The following is a 22,274-nucleotide window of genomic DNA, read 5'->3' as shown; positions in this document are numbered from 1 at the left end:
AGTCCAGTTATGTACGGAAAATTGAACATAAATATTTGTTCTGAAATTCGAACGATTTACGATGAAATTTAAGTTCCTGTTTGTATGGCAAAATAATAATGATGAAGATTTTGTTTGTATCCTCAAAACGATTGTGATGGCTGGGGAGTTACCATGATATTGTCTTAAAGCAGTATTACTTCCAGAGTGAGAAAGTGATGGCGCTAAACTTATATAGCTCTGTCACTTTTCCACTATGAAATTAATACTGCTTTAAGACGTTATGATAACCTGCCTGATATTATAAAGAGTAGGTGTCTTACAGCAGTATTATTTCCAGTGATGGCACTAGACGACTTTATAGCTCAGTCATTTTATCACACTTGTATTAATACTACTTAAAAGCGCGTCACACACGGTGAAGATACTATAATATTTTATCTTAAGATACGGTAATATTTTATATTATAGTATCTTAAGGTATCCGGTATCAGCGTTCTGACCCGAAATTTTGTGGGTCATTTGTAACAGGATGACGTTTCTACAGGGGTCTTAGTACGTCGCGGAAGAATTCTAACAAATACCCGCGGCCCCCATCATTAAAGCGGCTCGACGGAACACAGTGGGGTTTTAGTCGGTAAGAATCCGACATAACCCACGGCTCCTTCCCCGGGGGCCGTGGGTATCTTTGGAAGATTTCCCCACTATAAAAAAAAGGGGTCTTAGTACGCAATGACAAAAAGAAAAATGATGGTCAGAACGCTGATACCGGATACCTTAAGATACTATAATGTAAAATATAACCGTATCTCAAGATAAAATATTATAGTATCTTCACCGTGTGCGACGCGCTTAAACTCTGCTGTTATAAAGAGTAGGAATAGTAAAGTTACTGTTATTTGTGAAAATACCGTACATAATCCTTATCAAAAGTTGCAATCGTCTAGTATAATATATATCAAAGGATTTAACCTCTATCCTAAAACACAGTTAATCGAAAACATTCTTTCAGGTAACGTGGATCAGGAGGAAAGACTACTCATTATTGTCTGTCGGCTTAGTGACGTATAGTGCGGATAGCAGATTCTTCTCAGCTCATGGGAGACATGTTAAGGTATTTTGAACTTTCATCCATCTTGATAGAATGCATTATTGCGATTACATTGGAGTTTCGATTTGTTTTAAGGCATCTTCAGAAGATTCGATTTCAATTTATTAAATAATTTAAAAAATAAGTTCTTATGAGGTTATTGCTTGTTTACCGTCACTTTAACAGCTGTATTTCCTCTAAGTGGCTTAGCGGTTTTTGATTAAACAAATTTTAATGGTGAATTCAAATTATTTCGGTCGATGGTAAGAAATTCTTAATACATAAACAACATTTTGATAAAATCCATACTATATAATATAATAAATGCGAAAGTAACTCTGTCTGCCTGTCTGTTACTCAATCACGACTTAATTATACTGAACCAATTTGCATGAAATTTGGTATAGAGATATTTTGATACCCGAGAAAGGACATAGGCTACTTTTTACCCCGGGACATAGGATAGGTTTTATCACTTATAATACCACAAGAGCTTCAAAATTATCGGGTATTTTCCGATAGGTTCGTTGCAAACAAATGAATGAGTCAGTTTTTCAGGAAAAACTATGCGGGTTTTTCTTTGACTGCACGGGTGAAGCCGCGGGCGGAAAGCTAGTATAAATTAATAAAATGACAGATCCTAGAATATAAAATCTGCTAAAAGATATTTATTCGAGATAAATTACATCTATAAAATACAAAGAAATACGGTATAGGTACATTTAACATATAAAATACATTATTGTACAAGTAAGAGCGACTTTTAGGTAAATATTATAGTAATGTTTTTAGTTGTTTGTTATTCTTTGAGAAGACGATAATTGTGGATATATTATTTTTACGATAACAGTGATGTTTCGTTTCATGAAAAATAATAATGATGTACATTGCTTTTTTTTCTTTTGATGTTATTGAATTATAATGTTTTATACGTTGTTATCGAACTCTAAGAAAAATGTAGGTCTCTTAGAAGATAGACTAAAAACTATATTCTAATTCTTGGACTCGTAAATTAAGGATATTGTAAGCTATAACACCTTTATCTATATACCATGTTAAATGCAAATAAAGGATATATTTATTTATAAGTAGATAATTATTGTTCTTGCAGTCTATATAGTGAGTCTATAGTCATAGTTATTAGTAATTTGTTTACTCACGTATTTTCTATTAATTTATTGCTTAATTTATTTGGGTTACAGATCGCTTAATCGATAGCGAAATCTAAAGCCACTTCGCAAGGTAAAAGGTCGATAACCTATTGTCCGCTAAAACTAATACAAACAGACTTGAATCAATAGATTGTAACTATTTTTTGGATCGTTTATTTGATCAATATTATTTCGTTTCTTTTCTATCATATATAACGCTTAAATAAATATTAATGCTTTATGCTAATGAATGTAAGTTTTATCTTTTCTTATATCATAAAGAGGAAAGATGGTATTTTCGTAAATAACGACTAAACTCAACAAACACTCTACCGATTTTTAACAATTCTTCTACGTTTGAAAATCTACATCTCAACTAACTTATGCAATTTTTATCTCAGTTCTATTCGTTTAGTAGTTTATATTTAACTCCAAGCATTGAAAGGAAGGCAATTATAAAAACAATAAACGTTAAATTCGTTCAATCCACTGTAATTACTTTGTGAAGTTCAATATAAGTTTTTGTTTTACTTGTCGACAGCATCTCGGGATTAAATGGTACAGATAATGTAATTTTATGTAATTGAGAATGCTTTTTCTTTATAAATAGTAAATATTATGAATAAAGTTTTATTTGTTTTTAAAAAGTGGTAGTAGGCACAAAATTATACTTTGACCAAAACTACTACATATCTATCAATTAAAAAAAAATTGTTTCTATATTAAAAAAACCTACATTGTTACCCAGCCTAGGTAGGCAATTTTTTTTTTTCTTTAAATCTCAATCAACATTTAAACTAATAATTGAAATAGCATATGCTTTTGCTCTTGCTTTGTACGCGTGATAAACCGCTGGGCAGTATCAGTATTCATACAGTATTTATGAACACCCAGACGCTAGAATAACAATGTTCATCAGACAATATTTTTCCAGTGGGAACCTAAACACTTCAACTATAATTTCCCAGACAAAGCACCGTTAGTTATTTGTTAAAATTTTAGTGTAAACATCAGTAACTACAACATGATATATCCTACCTACACTTATTACTAAAAAGGATTGGATTGATCGTCTCTAATGATTTACTCTTATGACCAATTTAACACGCGATTAGAAAGGTTCTCTATCGAGGAATATAAGCTGTACAAAACATTTACTTAAAGCAATGAATACACAATTAATTTTAATAAATAGACCTTCATCCACAGAAATTATTGTGTAAGTTATGTTTATTTTTCATCTTTTCTAATGGTAACTTCTATATTGAAGTTCAACAATCGTCTACGTGGGAACATAAATAATCTATATATAATAATACCAAGACTCACATCAGAAATGTTCTTCTTAAAATTCATGATTAATCTCTCTACAGCATGGTATAAAATCAATCGTTGAGCAAGCGTAAAAAAGTTGATAACCTATCGTCCGCTAAAGTGATTACTGAAACAGGCTTGAATCAATAAGTTGTTTCTATTTTTCGAGACGGTTATTAACTTCACAATATTTCGATTATTACCTAATTATTTGATAGAAGAGTCTAGTGTAAGTTTGATTTATTGAAATTCATGACTTTTTTTCTTCCTGAATTTATTTTATATTCTAATGCTCGTCACTATAAATTGAGATGCTATACCTACGTCTTAATGAAATAGAAATAGAAATAGAAAGCGTTTTATTTGCCACCATGTAACTCTTAGTAATTAATACACAAAACAGAAAAAAAAAGATAGTAATGGAGGCAAAAAGGACTCCCCGTCAGCAAAGCAGCAACCATTATTTAAAATGTATTGCTGCACTGATTTTCAGAGGAGACCACGTGACTGTACAGATGCAATTATTCAGTATTAAATGATACATATAATTATGAAAGTGTGTTTATGTAGCATAGGTAGAGAAAAAATATAATGTGCACCTTAATTTTATTTTGCGAACAGTGGGAGAGTGTTAGATATTATATAAATACACAATAAAATACCTTAAAATGATCAATGGCTCAAATATGTGGCGACGGGCCGAACTCCTATCGGTAATTGCTTCTGATGCTGGAGCAACAAAAATCTCAGACGTTTTTTAAAACATGGCACTGAAGAAAGATTTCGTAAAGGGGGAGGTAAATTATTCCAGCACTTTGAAGCAGCATAACGGAAACTACCACGAAATGACGAAGAGAAATGTTGCGATAACTTAATGCTTCCGGAATTAGCGAATCTAGTATTATAATCATTTTTGGCCCAGTCAAGTTTATGATGCAAGTACGCAGGTTTACCGTTCTTAACAACACCAAACAAAAGTACGCTAAAATGTAGTTCTCTCCTGAAAGTCATAAATAGCGAGTTGGATTTGTTAAGAAATGGAGAGATATGCGCTCTTCGAGGGATACAATAGCAAAAACGCGCACAAGCATTATGGACTCTCCTAATTACGCGTTCGGTTCTTGCCAATAATCTTGTCCCATATAGTGCATCTGCATAATTAAATTTTGATAAGATCAAAGTTTCACAAAGCCTCACACGTAAATCTTCACTTAGAAAATCACGCACTTGATACAGAATTTTAAGCCTGTAAAATAATGGTAATTCCTCGCTATCCTCGCACATTATTGGTAGATAAGCACCCTAAATTAATGTACCTACCTGTTAACATAACATTTCTGTAACCAGGACTGGGCGTTACACATACGCTTCGCGACATCAGCTGACGCGGGTTACTACGAGTGCCAGGTACCAACACATCCGCCGACGAGCATTTTCTTCAAACTCGTTTTAGTTGGTAAGTCAGCGTTTTTATTGAATTTGTGGTTTGTCTGTAACATGACAATATGTGAGTGCTTAAAGTGATATAATGAAAAATACATTTTATAGATGGAATAATGCTTTGTATTGTTTGGAAAATAAATGATGAATTTTGCGTTGATTTTCTGGTTAATAAATTCGGTTTAAAAAAAGTGAATAGTGAATATGTTTTATAAGTAGGTAGTAATAATATTGATATGTTGTTTAAATTATTAATTACACATTATTTTTAAATTAACTTCTTAAAAGTTATGTTTGAAAACCATTCTTTATAAGAAGCTAAATATGATTAAGTATATTATATGCTAAAATATACTATGTTGTTTCTGCAGTATTATATTTTGTAGTCTGTAGATATTATATTATTTCTAGTATATAATATTTTGGAGTAAGTTATTGTATGAAATTCGTCAAGTTGCGTGTCACTATTACAATATATGAGTTACATTTGAATAAATAATGCCAAGTCCTCGTTTCCTTATGAAATAACATTCTTAAGAGCTTTTTATACTATCCGATATATTATGTTAATAATAATGACTAAAGCGCGTCACACACGGTGAAGATACTATAATATTTTATCTTAAGATACGGTTATATTTTATATTGTAGTATCTTAAGGTATCCGGTATCAGCGATCTGACCATCATTTTTCTTTTTGTCATTGCGTACTAAGACCCCTGTAGAACCGCCATCCTGTTACAACTGACCCGAAATTTTGTGGGTCATTTGTAACAGGATATGTTACTCCGTTGCCGCTACATAATATTATGGTGAATAGCATAGCGTGTTCTGATGTCTAATTAGATTGTATTTAATTTATAAATAATTAAGTGCTATCAGACTTAAAAACCTACTGTAGAGAACAGGGCTTTTACTAAAGCTTAGAATCGCATATAAATCTATAGTAATTGAAGTCAAAGACTCTAATTAGTAAGTTTTAATAGTTTATCGAACAAAACTAAATCTTACGTAGTCGGACATGTGTAAATAGATCACGTCAGGTATCCGATATCGTATCGTAGGTTTTAAACAGACTTTCGCATAATATAATTTGCCCCTATTTCGTATACACTATATTCCCCTTATATCAAAAGTTTCTATTTGATATTCAGTAATACGAAACATAAAAGAGAATTTTCATGGTTAATTACGTAAAAATAATACAAAAGTGTATCTATAAGTGCCTATTTTAATGAAAATTTTCCGTCGTAAAACTTTTGTTGTTCCAAGCTAAAAATATTCTTGTATACTTTCTAAAGACTAATTTAAAATGGATGCCGTCGCTTGGAAAGTTTTCAGTTACGTAATATTTATATAAACGAAAATATTATTGAATTAAAATAAAAATAAAAATGAATCGCAAAATTTGTTGGTAAGCGCATAACTCGAGAACGCCTGAACCGACTTCGTTAATTCTTTTTTTATAATAACCCTTGAGTTACGAGGGTGGTTCTTATTGAGATAAAACGTAAACAGGTACCACGGCCGAAGCCGGGGCGGTCCGCTAGTTAAGAATATAAAGTGTATTGCTCTCATAAATACATGTAAATATTGTATGATCGTCTTAAATTAAACAAAGATTTGAGACAATCTGTCTGGGCTCAGTTTTGTTCTGTAGAATGTTTAATTATAAATAAACAGAGAGATTTCTAGACTAGGCGATTATAGAGGTTTATTTATGAATATATAAATTGACTATTATAATAGATTAAAATAAATATCTAAGATTTTTTGGGGCTCTATTACATAATTATCAATTGATCAAGCTCAATTAATATTATGTTATAAAAACATAAATTATTAGTATAATAATTATGAGATTATTATTTCAAGAACGATGATTCTAAGAATTAATTCATGAGCATTTTCCTGTCCGTTGATACTTATTTAATAAATTATGTTTTCGTTCAATTAGCAAAATATAAATTGATTTAGGATACCATATTATATTTTAATAGATTCATTAAATTGTATTTCTTTTTTTCCTATGCTAACCTATATAACAAGGTAACATAATTATGTTAGGTACTTTACAACAAAAAAATAAAACTTACCGGGGCGAATGCAACATAGCAATAAATATTCAATTTTCTATTGAACTATAACTATAACTAAACCAACATACTCTTCTTATAACTATTAACAAGTGAAACCAATCAAACAATATACATTAAATCATAGCAAAACATATTTCAATTTTCAACTAACTTATAACTTTTTCAACAGCGGCCTACGCAGAAATAGTCGGCGAATCCGAGAAAATAATCCACGAGGGTTCCATGTTGAAGCTGGTGTGTGTCGTCAAGAGGTCCACGGAGCCACCATCCTATGTGTTCTGGTATTTTGAGAACAGGATGATCAACTATGACTTGAGTAAGTATTTGTATGTAACATAAAAAGGTATAGTTAAAAAAATCATGTAATTATTGTACTGGAAGCCATCCTTGATAAGGACATTATGGTGATGGTAGTCAGGTGATGTGGACCGGCACAGCGATGCGATGCTATGCAATAGCTTTACCGTGGCAGTCCTCGAGTGCCACACGTATTTTTTGAAGTGAAAACTTCTTTAGCGGCGTTGAGCACTTTTTCTGTAATGGGTATAAAATCTTAAACTCGCGTCAGGACACGTGACCTGATCGAAAAAGCGTTAAAGACGGATGGAGAGTAGACAGCTATCCCCTCTCTACTACGCGCGTTTTCACTTCTGCCGGCACTCCCGGAGTGCAACCCGTCTTTTTTTATTAGATAGAGTGATTCAATTATAATTGCATGAACCAGCTGTCGAGTCGTTAGTACATAATGTAACTGCTTGTGCAAAAGTTAATTAGCAATTATAATCGTTTACCATCAGGCGAACGATTTCTCGATAAAAATAAGGAAGCTAAAAATTTTTATTAATATGTTATTTCAGCACAAAATATACGCATAATAACAGATTCTGGGAATTAATTTATGAGCCTTTTATTAATAGGCAGTTGATACTCATTTAATAAATTATGTTGATTATGAGCAAACATAAGGATAAAATTATAGGAAAAATTATTATTTTAATGATCCCAAATTATTATAATTCATGTGAAATTAAACTAATCGTATTTGCAGGTTAAGTTATAATTATTTATATAGTGTAATCATGGACGTATAAAAAAAGACGGACGCCGTATTACGAACAAACAACGTGAAGCCACCATAGTAAGCTAGCGATCGTGTAAAGACAATAAACACGCACACACTCTCACCATAGTAAGCTAGTCGGCCGCCATTACGTCGTGAACTACCGACTGATTAACTGCGTCACTGTTTCACAAAAAATATTTAAAATGCCGTCTTGCGTGGTTAAATGGTGTCGCAACAGTACAATTTGAAATAACAAAACACAAGGGATTACATTCCACAGGGAAGCAAGTTATTTCTTTTATGTTTTAATTACAAAATTATTACGACAAAATTTATAGAAAAAAATACAGCCGCCATTGTCATCAGGACAGCTGTTGCCATGGCAACATGGCACACACACATGGATGTTTCGCCGCCATTACTAGGCTTCACTCAATGTTTAGGCGATATACCGTCCGTCTTTTTTTATACGTCCATGAGTGTAATATATAATCGGCAAATTTGGTTTCATCGCTATGTATGATTTTTTGACAAATCGTTCCTAAAAAGTAATTTGACTGGATTAATAATTGCGATTTTCTTCGGATATAGTTAAAATATTTCACGTTTCATACTACGTTCAATAATCGCCATATTTATTTCTGGTTAACTATATAAAAACAATACATTTTTTATATAAAAAACGATGTTTGCAATATACAGATATCCCACCATGACCCACTTCTATAGTTCTATACACAAAACATAGAAAACTTTAGTCCGAAAACTAACAATGAACGAGATTCCAGGAAGTTTGTTTATGTAAAACTTAAGTCAAAGTTACGTATTGTGTATCTAGTGTTACGCTCTTGTTCACGTTACAGTGGAATATTTCGTTTATTTTCTATAAAAGTCGAACCTTCGAGAATTCGAAGAAGTTACAACTATTGTAACGATGTACTTACATCAAAGGAACTTAGAGCTAGAGCAAGAGCATTATTTCGTGATCTTTTAGTGTAAACGAAAACTCGTATTCAGCGTTGTTCAGTATTAGAACCACAGTATTACAATAGGAAATAATATTATAATACTGTGATTAGAACATTGTATAGAACCTTTTTGAACGCACTAAGAATAACGAAAGAATACTCTACGCCTGTTTAAACTAAAATAATTATATGTAGGTAGGTATAGAATTTTTTCGAACCCACTAAGAACAACGAAATAATGTTCTATGCCTGTTTACCCTAAAAGAATTTGACGTAGTGGGGTTAGAATGAGCATTCGCTTGTTTGTAAATGCACAGTAACAAGAATTTTTCGTTTATTATCTGTAAAAGTCTGGAACCTTCGAGAATTCGAACTACTAGTGAAGGAAGTGTAAGGATTGTATTATTATTATAAGGAAGGACTAGTATAAGACTGCAAACATTTGTTCTTAAAATTGTAGTTTGGAAGGATACATAAATGTTATTATGGAATATTTAAGTTCAAGATTGAATTTAAGAAAGATAAACGCTGGTAAATCCGTATAAAACTTAATTAAACTTTAGACATCAATTATTAAATAGAGACTTTAATGTAACCCACTGCAAATATCACACAAGGGTAGGCTAAAAACTTTTCAAATGACGTCACACAAGTTTTCACTATGACCGTGTATTTAAATTAGTTTACGCTCTACTTAAATAGACGTGTGACGGAAATGAAAAGCATACTTTTATGTGTAATTTTTAACTATAAAAATTTTAATTTTATTCTATTGACTCAAAAAAAATATTTGTATTATAAAGGAAGACAACCAACTTGTTTATACTTCTGTTCTTAAAGCACACAATATTTTTATTAAAGTTTCGTTTTTCGAATTTTTTTGTTTGCACAAAATAAATTGAATTTGTATAGGTTTGTTTATTAATTAGCCATTGTTGAAGCAACTAGAAATAATAATAAATGTTTCAACAAACACTATTCAAGATTTATTACCCAAACTATAACCATGGAAAATTAATATTACATCCACAATAACCTATTATAATAATTCATCCATAACCAATCTAACAAACAAGACAATACGAAGCGTGTACAAATAATTACGATCAAATTATTGTTTACGTATATACGGAACCCACAACACAATTAGAACCAGAGAATCATTGAGTTTCAAACAGTGACATTTTACCGCAATTTCACTCAAATCAATTGATTCGTGCACAACTAAGTGCCAATTAGCATTTATTAACAAACTAGATCCGCCCGCGGCTTCCCCCGCGTTTTCAAAGAAACACCGACATAGTTACCGTTCCTGTGGGATTTCCGGGATAAAAAGTAGCCTATGTCTTATTCTGGGTCTTGAGCTACCTACATACCAAATTTCATTGTAATCGGTTTTGTGGTATTTGCGTGAAAGTGGAACAAACATTCATACTCACAATTTTCGCATCACTACATAGTATAAAACAAAGTCGCTTTCTCTGTCCCTAGGTCCCTATGTCCCTATGTAAAACTACGCAATGGATTTTGATGCGGTTTTTTTTAATATAATATAGAGTGATTCAAGAGTGTGTTAGTGAGTGAGTGTTTTAGTATATAATTTATTATGTTTTAGACAAAGCGGGCGAAGCCGCGGGCGGAATGCTAGTTTATATTATTAAGATAGTGTTTGTTTGATCGGTGAGGTTTTTGGCGTAGTTTATATTGCTATTTCGTAGTTCATTATAGTTTTAAATTGTTTTCTCGTCCACGTAGTTGGTATGTGAAATTTATCCGTAGATAGGATGTGTAAATTAATTTCCTTAAGGGCCAATTTTTCAATGCTTGGATAAAACTTATTCGTCGAATAATGTATAAAACTACCATTTTAAAAACGTATTCTAACTGTCCGTATTTGACAGTTTACGTGACATTTTAATATTATCGTGTAATACTTTATTGGACGGATAATTTTTATCCAAGCATTGAAAAATCGGCCCTTAATAATTGTGAAATAAGTTCTCAAATACCAGACATAATATTGTTTGCTCTACACACTCTTCACTAAATAAGTGAATATAATATGTTTATTCCTTATTGTTTTTACTAACTGAAATAATTGAAATATGCAATCAAATGCTTGCTTTCAATATAAAATTATAATTAAACGTTCAAAACATGTTCGGTATGTTATCTAGAATTCTGAAATATTGAAATTGAGTTAATTAGTATAAATTTTTACACAAATTTAACATAAATAAATACACTTAAGAAAACGCAAAAATAACTGTCGAAAATCGATCCAATCTTTATAAATAAACCATACTATACCAACCATTACGGTAATAGTGTATAAATAACCAAGGCATTATTATGATAAATCAATTTCCCAAGTATTTGCGAAACTCACTCTCAAAGCAATCGACTAAAACGCTATAGCATGTTGTTGCTTGAGCAGCGCAACGGGGTGCTATACAAAAGGTCGCTATTTATGGAGACTAGGTTTAACTACAGGTTTCTCTCGCATTCTAAAATAATTAGGGTTAATAGGCAAAATATTAAATGAAACCATTTTAAGCTTCCTAATTTTTCTTGCTCGTTACACAATTTCATCATTTATTAGATAGAGGACGTGTTTATTTTTTTTATATTGAATATTGGTTGAATTATTTTCTTGCATAGAATACCACAAGATGATTGCGTTTTACAGTATTATCCATTTCCAATTTAATATTTATGCAAATTACAGGCTTTTTTTCTATATAATAAATGTATATAAAGTTCGATTAAATCATAATTACAATTTGTTCAGTTTAAGATAAATAAGGATTCATTTATATTTTATATAATAGTTACCTAAAGCTATTTTAGACTCATAAATGCAATCCATTAGCAGGAAACAATACAAACTATAGCATAAAGGCCTGCGCCTGATTTCTAAGGATTAGTTGACTTGTATAGTCTTATCAAAATAGATAGTGGATTTGTTGACCCACACAGAGAACTTATTTATTAGTGTTAATTAAGTTTAACGATTTTATCTTTACTATATTAGTATTATAAAGCTGAAGAATTTGTTTGTTTGAACGCGCTAATCTCAGGAGTGCTGTTCCGATTTGAAATTTTTTTTAGGTGTTAGATAGCCCATTTATCGAGGAAGGCTATATCATCATGCTAAGATTAACATGAGCAGAGCAATGCGGGCAAAAACGCGGAGCACAGGTAGTAAATAATAAAACAGTAACATTTATTCACTCCGATCCTATTGGTTGTAGAGTGATGTTTAAAGACTATTCGATAAATGGGCTACACAAAATATTTTGCTTTTCAAACAAAACTTACAAGAAACTAGGAAAAATTAACAATTGCAATATGAGATAAATTCTCATTCTTTCTTTTTGTTACGTGAGCATTTCGATTTAAAAATCATTATTATGGTATGTTACAATGTTAAAAATCATCATAATATTATCATGTTATTCTCAATTTTAAAGATTATAAAGCATAAAATACATTAATCAACTTAAAAGACTATAAATGTTAAACTCAACTCATCATCATCTAGATGGGGTTTCAGGCAATTTATTGAAATATACTTTATTCACCACAAACACAGTAAAAATATTTGAGCAATTAACTTTTTTAATTGGAATGCATATTGAAGTTTACTCTCATAAAATAAATTGCAATGAAGTAAAATGTTTTTAATCTACGATGGTATTAAAATAGAAATATGTTTGATACCATAATAATATTATCATATATTATGTTTTATGATTTTTTTTAACACGATATTGATAAAGACCCTTAAATTATCTTGCTTTGTTTACGTCATTGACAAAGACCGTACAAGAAAATCATCGCGCTTGTATAAAATATTCATTCAAAGTAGCACCTTATTTCGTGGCAGTACTGCTCAAAGTCTGTAGTGTATTCTAATACAAAAACTCTGCCTAATAAACGCATAGGCAGAGTTTTGCCTCCGACATATTTAAACGTGATTGTGCGTCTAGTTATTTACGTACAACAGTTGTCTTTGAGTTATCGTTTATTATATTTACAGTATTTTTATATTAACAGCACTTTTCTTAAACAGATGGCGTAAGCGTTCACAACGGGAGACACACAAGCGAGCTAGTGATCGGCAAAGCTGAGCCCCGTCACGCGGGTAATTACACTTGCGTGCCAGCGAACGCGCGGGCTGCCTCCGTCACCGTACATGTTGTTCAGAGTAAGTATCATCTCTCTTTAAAATTACATATAAATAGCATCAATTCATATTGTTTATTATGTTACTGACTGTCAATTATACTGTGTTATGTAATCTTTATAAGTGGTTACTGAAAATTCAGAGTTGCAGAAACTCCGCCTGTACTCATGCTGATGTGGGGACAATTTTTTATGATCGTAAACTATGTTTTTTATGAATTATTGTTCTCCATGGTTATTCATTCTAACTATACCGATTACCGGTATAGTTAGAATGAGTTTAGTGTTGGTGCTAAATAAAATAATATCTGATTTTTTTTTGTGTCACTCGCTTAAATGTGATTAAAACTCCCATTACTAGAAACCCATACCTACGACTAAATTATACTTCACTAGCAGTGCTCCGCGGTTTTACCCGCAGTGCTCCGCTACTATTAGTCTTAGCGTAATGATATATAGCCTATAGCCTTCCTCTATAAATGCGCTATCTAATAACGAAAGAATTTTTCAAATCGGATCTGTAGTTCCTGAGATAAGCGCGTTCAAACAAACAAACTCTTCAGCTTTATAATATTAAGTATAGATATCTACTTACGTTTTTATAAAACTGAAAACTGAAAATACAATAAGTACATAATATTAATTTAATATAATATATACCTGTCTAGCCACTTTGAATATTCCAACTCTAAAAGGATAGTTGTCTGAAACAGGCTGAGTGTTCCTGGCTTGAGTGGGATGAAAGGAACAAAAAAGGTCTTTCTTCCCAAGTAAACGTTGTTAACTTGACACCTGTCATGTAATAACTTATCTAACTTACTTTACTGTAACTGGCAAAATATAGTACATATAAATTGTAGAATACTGGAAAACAATAGTTAAATTTAAAAGCAAGTTTAAAGATAATTTTCGTATTAAACATGTAATACGAAGTTATTTGTTTAAAATTATATATTCGAGAACTATATATATTCATAATATGACAGAAAAAGACTTTGTAATATTTGAGTATCTGACGTAAATTAATTTATTGTGTATTTGTATTCATAAAATGCATAACTCTGTATTTATAAAAAACTTCTGATTCATAAAATTACTAATTATTTTAAAGCATTTTAAGGGACTAATAAAGTAACTAAATTCGCTAGAAAATTACATCACTAACAAAGTGCCAAATCTAAAACATAACATGGTTGATTGCTTTATATGTAGGCAAATAGGGTAAGCCTTTTAAAATCGTATCTCGTCCCAAATCCTTTGTGGGGCATGGGGACCCATACTAATGAGCTGGATTATAAACTTACATACATTTTACATTCATACAAATGAATGAATAGAATTATGAACCTGAATTATTCTTAGACCCACTTTATATACATAAAAAGTCCAGCTTTTGAAAACAAATTTAGTTACACGGAAGAATTATAGGGGTTAATTTAATTATAGGATTAAAATGGAGGCTCTTATTGTCGGAGGCCAAGACTCACTTTGGGTCCCTGCGCCACTCCAGTAAGTAAGTAAGGAAGAATTATAATTAACTCTGCGCTTTGTGGTTTCACCAACGTGGCTCCGCTCCTGTTGGTCTTCTTCTTCTTTGTCGATTTACTCTTGGCAGAGTGGTCGTGGTCACGTTGAGACGTCCAAATCGGTGGTAGACGCGGACACAGCTTTCCGCACGATCTCCCGCCATCTCTTCCTGTTACTAGACTGTCTGGTGCAGTCAGATACGCGAATTCCTACAGCAGATTTCACTTGGTCGATCCAGCGCATTGGTGACCTGTCGCGCGATCTGATTCCTGTTGGTCTTAGCGTGATTATATATAGCCTATAGCCTTCCTCGATAAATGGGCTATCTAACAGTGAAATAATTTTTAAAATCGGACCAGTAGTTCCTGAGATTAGCGCGTTCAAACAAACAAACTCTTCAGCTTTATAATATTAGTTTATAATCAATACCTACGTTAAATGCTGAGTTACAAACTAAATAATTTCCCGGCCTTTTTGACACACTTTTATTAGCTTCACCTGTATGTTTGTATGTAACCGACTCCTTTACGCTCGATTTTGACCTACTTTCAACGTACAGATTGAATTCAAACTTTGTAGACTTATCAAAGATCGGACAACACGACAGTTTCATGTGTATGAAATTATCGTGTTTACGTATTTTTTATTTTATATTAATTATTTCGTAGAAACCGCTCTCCAAACCATAACGATTTATTACGCTAATAAATCGCTTCTCCAAATAAGTCTAGTTGACAATAAATATTTGAGTTTATACAAAGATTCTTGTAGATTTTATGAACAGTAGATATGTCACATTTATTTGACCCATTTCTCGTCAAATAAGTAGGTATTGCGTGGGAGGTGCTAAAAGATTTTTTATGTATGTACAATAAAGAAAAATACCTCTTACGCTCTCGTGAAAATAATGCGATGTTTTTCCACTCCATTTAGATATGCGAAGGTTTTTATTTTATAGTATACCAAATGCTATTTGGTAAGGGAATTATTTATACTAATATTATAAAGCTGAAAAGTTTGTTTGAACGCGCTAATCTCAAGAACTACTGGTCCGATTTGAAAAATTCTTTCAGTGTTAGATAGCCCATTTATCGAGGAAGGCTATAGGCTATATATCATCATGCTTAGACGAACAGGAGCGGAGCAATGGGGGTGAAACCGCGGAGCACAGCTAGTTTATTATAAACCAGTATATGTAGAGCTGTGGTCTGTATGGCAATAGTTAAATGATTGAGGTCATGTAACTCCAAATCTTGTGGACAACCTACGAGCTATATAACAACAAAATATAGTGCTATCTATCGACATACAGGCGAGTATCTTATGTGACGATGCTTAGTGTACGGAAAAAACCACGTTACTTAGAGCTCTATTTTTTGATTTCACAGTTTTCTTATGTGTTGTGAATTATTGATTATACAATTTATAAAACACACGTTCAGAATACACAGTAAAGATTAGAATATTGAATACCTTTTTATTAAATGCTAGACAAACGAGTTAAAATACATCATAAGGCTATAATTATTTATTAATATACTAGAGGTCCGACCCGGCTTCGCCCGTGGTACATATTTCGCAATAAAAGGTAGCCTATGTCCTTTCTCGGGTATCAAAATATCTCCATACCAAATTTCATGCAAATTGGTTCAGTAGTTTAGGCGTGATTGAGTAACAGACAGACAGAGTTACTTTCGCATTTATAATATTAGTATGGATTTATTAATATATTTATGTTATAACATTTACATAGTTTGATTGTATCTAACAAATTATTTGCTTTTTATAATAATATATTAAGGGCTGATTTTTCAATCCTTGGTTAAAACTTATTCGTCGAATAATGTATAAAACTACCATTTTAAAAACGTATTCTAATTGCCCGTATTTGACAGTTTACGTGACATTTTAATATTATCGTGTAATTGGACGGATAAGTTTTATCCAAGCATTGAAAAATCGGCCCTTAATCATTACATTTTTGCGTAAATAAATGTTTTGATTATCTTCAACATAACAATATAATATGACTGTTTATTACAACATACTCATCATATTATTATAGTTATTAATTAAAGCAAGTATATCGTACACAGGTATATTAATAATTCCTAGAGTACGCAATATCGTTTCAAATAATAATTACACATGGTACATAGTAGTTTAATATTAAACTGTATGTTGGTACACGATTTATTTAGTTAGTAATTAATAAACTGTAAGATATGAAAAATTGTTAATTAATCGACCATCATTGAAGACTGTAAAAGATTCATAAACTTAAAAATGAATTAACAATATAATGAAAAATGCTCTATCAATGATAATATTTTTCTCTGCTGATGAAAAAAAACTGTTCTGTAGACTATGAATTTATCCGTTACAAACATACAAAAAACTTCTCTTTCTAATCAATTATTTGGTGTCAGATTAAACTACACCATGTCATCGGGAATCACGTGAATAGCCAACAGAGAATTATTTTGGAAATCGGTCCAGTTATTCCTTAGATTATCGCGTTCAAACAAGCAAACAAACTATTCACCTCTATTTGTGTGTTTGTAATTGAAAAAATAAAAGCTAGATACAGAAAGTTATAGATTTCAAATTTTTTAATTTTAGATTTCATTCCTTTTGAAGGGATAATTTTTGCATGTTGCTATTTTTCAATGCAATTTCTAAACTCCATATAAATATTCAAATTTCTAAAACCATTTATTTGTACAATAAAACAAATTTAATTTGAAGATTTAACATGTCAGCTGTTGACATCCGGACAGGTTTTCCCCATTCATAATAGGTATACCTATTGTGTGGGAATATTTTGATATAACGGGTGATTTTTTAAGAGGTATAGGATTTGATTTTCAAAAAAAACACAAAAAACTTGAAAATGTTGATGTAATCTATAATGACATTGATAAAACGATCAATATAATTTAATGTTTGAAGATGATTTCATGCAAATGATGGCCGCGGCTCCAGTTTAGATGGCCCATTCGCAAGGCCTAATTTCGGCACACTCTCTACAACATATCGGCCGGTATATCACGAATACTTAAATGCTTCAATATTGGCTACCAGTGCGTCAATCGTTGCTGGTTTATCCCTGTAGGCATAAGAAATAGTCCAAAGGCGTTTGATCACGCGATCTAGGCGGCCAATCGACGGGCCCAAAACGTGAGATAAACTGTTCGCCGAAGGCGGCTCTCAATTGGGCTATTATTTCGCGTGCCGTGTGGCATGTGGCACCGTCTTTTTGAAACCACGTGTGAGGCATGTCCAATTCTTCCATTTTAAGCAAAAAAAAATAAAATCGCCAATCGATGAAGTGCATCGCGCACTTCTTAACCGACTTCACACTCTCTTAACCGAGCATGCATTTTGATAGTAAAATTCAATAATTTGCAAGCGTTGTTCGTTCGTAAGTCGATTCATGGTTAAATTATAGACCAAACTGAACAAGTTTGATAAAAACACAAGACACGATTCACGCGTGATCTATCAAAAACAGTATTGCCAAAAAGAAACCAGCAAAAAAATCACCCTATATTTGCATGAAGCTTTTAATGGAGGCTTGCTTTGAATACACTTTATATGACAATACTTACGGATTTAGTATATTGATTTTTATTTACATTTGCAGAGTATTTCTATGTAATAATATATCTTTTAATGTTTAGGATACTTGTACATATTTATCAGTTCTTGCAGGAATGTTATTTAAACACTGATCCGACAAATGTAATTAAAGTGTGTCTATCTATACGAATGTTATAAAGCTGAAGAGATTGATTGTTTGTTTGAACGTGCTAATCTCGGGAACTGGTCCGATTTCAAAAATTCTTTCGATGTTAGATAGCCCATATTTTATCGAGGAAGACTATAGGCTATATTTCATCTCGCTAAGACCAACTGGAGCGGAGCACTGCGGGTAAAACCGCATACTTACTCTTAACAAAAACTTCATACTCAAACTCAAACATTTATTTATTCAATGAGACTTATTCTAGAAGCACTTTTGTATGGTCATAACAGTTTTAACATTTACCACCGATTTGGAAAACAATATCTATAGAGATTTCCATTCCCATTTTTCTCTTCTATGTTCTTTTATACATTCATTAAAAAATCAGACATGCAGTATAATTATTAATTTGATATTTGCCGATTTAAGAAACAAGAAAAGAGGTTAACGAACTCAAGAGGTTAGCCAAGAAAAAGATTTTCAGGGAGCTCATTTTACGAAGAAATAAAATGTTATTGTTATGAAGTTAAACCTCTTTAGATATAAAATTAATAACGTACATGTTCTGGTATTATTGCTCGCTTCTTTATTTTTATTTTATTATACCAACATAATATTTAATTATCGTCTTGCTTTACTTTTCTGTAATATGTTTTCTTAAAACTTAAAAATATAATTATTAAATCGTCGGGTTGGGTTTATTTCTAAATATTTTCTTGAATCATAAATTAGTTATCTTTATCATATTTCTGAGGATAAATATTCAAATCAAACTTTTAAAATTTTTCATTGTTTTCTCGGTTTAAAAACGAATTTTATATTAGAAAGCTTGCGGCAATGAAGCGTTGCCAAAAAAGTGACTGGGGAAACTGTTATTGAAATAAAAAATGATTTAAAAACTTATCAAATGTATTTACTTTTGTATTATAATTTGGAGTATTTAAATGTTACTTATTATTTATGATTAACTAGCTTTCCGCCCGCGGCTTCGCCCGCTCAGTCAAAGAAAAACCCGCATAGTTCCCGTTCCCATGGGATTTCTGGGATTTCGTCATTTTCCCGGGATAAGATGTAGCCTATGTCCTTTCTCGGGTATCAAAATATCTCCATACCAAGTTTCATGAAAATTGGTTCAGTAGTTTAGGCGTGATTGAGTAACAGACAGACAGAGTTACTTTCGCATTTATAATATTAGTATGGATTTTGCAACTGGCTGTGATTTCAAATGTGATTTTCTAAACTGAACTTACTATTTGTAAAATTTTAATATTTAATTAAGTTTGCTCTACATAATAAACAAGTACCTACTTACAATTATTACTTTATAGAGCTTTCAAGTGCTCAAAACTTCGTAGAATGTATTTAATTTTCTACATGAAATTATATCAAGTTTATAACTATAGAAAATATCATTTTCTAAGTAGTTACTGAGTATTCTTATAAAATAATCTTTACGATATTTTGACGAACTTAACTATAGGGATAATCCGTATAGTTAAGTACACATGTTACAAACGAAGGTAGATCTAAAAAGTTTTCTAAACCAAAAATAAATAAAATGTATAATATTACATTATAATGTAATGTTATAAATGTTGCGTATTTTTTTTATTCTCTACATATTACGAAGATATTTCTTATCAAATACTGAACTTTATGTGCTACGCAAGAAAACCTGAAGCTTATCTATACTTAATATTATAAAGTTTAAGTGTTTGTTTGTTTGAACGCGCTAATCTCAGGTCTTGACTGGTCCGATTTGAAAACTTCTTTCGGTGTTAGATAGCCCGTTTATCGTGGAAAGGTATAGGCTATCAGCACTCTAAGACCAACATAAGCGGAGCAATGCGGGCTTTAATTTTTAATATGAATATGAGTTGTTTACGTTGTCTATAAATAGATTTTTTTTTATGTTTGTCAAACTATATTTTTGTGTAGGTAGATATTATTAAAATTGAATTTTTGTGTCGGTTTTTATAATATAATTTGAATGCCGATGTTATTTTAATATGAATGTTTACATTGCTGATAAATATATATTATGTGTTTCGAACTTTATTTCTATATAGATATTATTGATATAACAAAAATGAATTTTTATGTATATTAATTTGATATTTTTAAATTGTAATTTTGTGTGCCGATTTTATTTTAATATGACTGACATTATTATTATTATTATTTTTAAATGTTTTATTGATAATTTCTTAAATGTTGTTTTGTGATAGTTATTTTTTTTTTGTTCTTAAATTATAACCGTTTTTTAAAAGCATGTGGTGTTAGCCTATAATTAATTGTTGCATTTGATATGTTTAATTGTATTTTCGTTGTATGTCTATAATTAGTGTTAACAATTGTTGGCTATCCTTTTTAAATAAATAAATAAATAAATAAATAAATGCGGGTAAAATCGCGAGACACAGCTAGTGGGAAATAATATTTATGATGAACACTCCGTCGAAAATATTATTTCCCACTTCATCCCAACCCGAAAAGCAATAACTATCTCAGAAACGTTATTACCGCACCGAAAATTCTGGAACATTTTAAAATGCACCTCGTTAACCATTTATATTTTACAAGATATAATTTTGTTGCAGGTGAAACCCCCGCGGCAATGCAGCATGGTAACAACGTCTCGACGAAGAACTATACGCAGTTGCATGAACTTTTAGTTGTAGTACTGTCTTTAAGTATACTATGTAAGCTGGCTAGGGATATTGGATAACGACCTGTGTACAATTGTTTAATTATTATGTAATGTTTGTTTATTTGTGTTTTTTGGTGGTTTAATAATATTGTGTTGGTGTATTCGTTACGATTTGTAGAATATCAAAGTGACCTATACTAAGTAAAGCAGGCAGTTCATCGTAATTATGTATGCGCAGAAATATTCAGTTTAAATTGCTTCTACGTAAAGTTCCGTTACCAAATTCATCTTTCAACTTTATTTTTTAGTACTACAAAAAGTGCAAAGTTGGATTATTTCAATAGATACTATATTTTACTGACACTACCAAAAAGTATAGTAAATTAGACCTCATACAGATCACTTTTCAAAGGTCTATGTAGAGATAAACTACGATAACATGGCGCGCCCCTCCAAATTACTGTTTCAATGTGTGTAGTGACATCCTTACGAAGGAGTTTGTATGTAGTTGTACGTATTCGTCTTTAGTACTTTACGTCCAGATTTGTTGGTCAACTAATCATAAGTTGCCGAGCGCCCAAGACAACGCACGTATCGCTTTCATAGAATACGTCAGTGCAACGCCATTACTAATAATAATGAGCGATTAGAGCGTGACTAGTCGAGCAACAAATCCGTGGATTTGTTTTTGTTTGACGGCCGTCTCATTACGCACACATGCGTTGTGAATCTTGGTGGTGCATTGTAAATACTTTCACAAATATGTACTTTCAAACGTTTTGAATTTTGGAGGGGCGCGCCATGCTATCGTAGTTTATCTCTACTTATTAATAAATCAAAAACATCATTATCTTTCAGACAAATAGTAAAGGAATAGTAAAGAAAGAAAGGAGGTTTAATGTATGAATAAATTGTTTTGAGTTCTTTTTTTTCGTGACTTTGTATTTCTTGTAAATATTTTTTTTAATAATTAGGTTTTGTCTACTTTTATATAAAAACGTTTTTTTTATATCATGATTTATTATTCTAATGGTGTTTGTAGTTTTAACATTTGAGT

At 31.5% G+C, this 22,274-nt stretch overlaps 1 protein-coding gene across 1 annotated transcript in view; it reads left to right on the top strand.

Annotated features, from left to right (window-relative positions):
* The window catches only part of LOC149898665 (uncharacterized), a 73,121-nt gene extending 51,795 nt beyond the window's left edge, over positions 1-21,326 (top strand). The window contains exons 4-8 of the mRNA XM_090114972.1: positions 992-1,093; positions 4,882-4,990; positions 7,243-7,389; positions 13,180-13,314; positions 21,168-21,326. Of these exons, the coding sequence (XP_089971098.1) occupies positions 992-1,093; positions 4,882-4,990; positions 7,243-7,389; positions 13,180-13,314; positions 21,168-21,295 (621 nt within the window). The 3' untranslated portion in view covers positions 21,296-21,326. The remainder of the gene's footprint in view (positions 1-991; positions 1,094-4,881; positions 4,991-7,242; positions 7,390-13,179; positions 13,315-21,167) is intronic.
* The last annotated feature ends 948 nt before the right edge of the window (positions 21,327-22,274 follow it).

Source organism: Colias eurytheme, chromosome 22 (assembly GCF_061535395.1).
Source record: "Colias eurytheme isolate Ceu_HAF_F1 chromosome 22, ilColEury1 Martin Lab GWU primary, whole genome shotgun sequence".
NCBI classification, from domain to species: domain Eukaryota; kingdom Metazoa; phylum Arthropoda; class Insecta; order Lepidoptera; family Pieridae; genus Colias; species Colias eurytheme.
The sequence above is the reverse complement of the archived record's forward strand: the minus strand, read 5'-3'. Positions and strand labels throughout refer to the sequence as shown.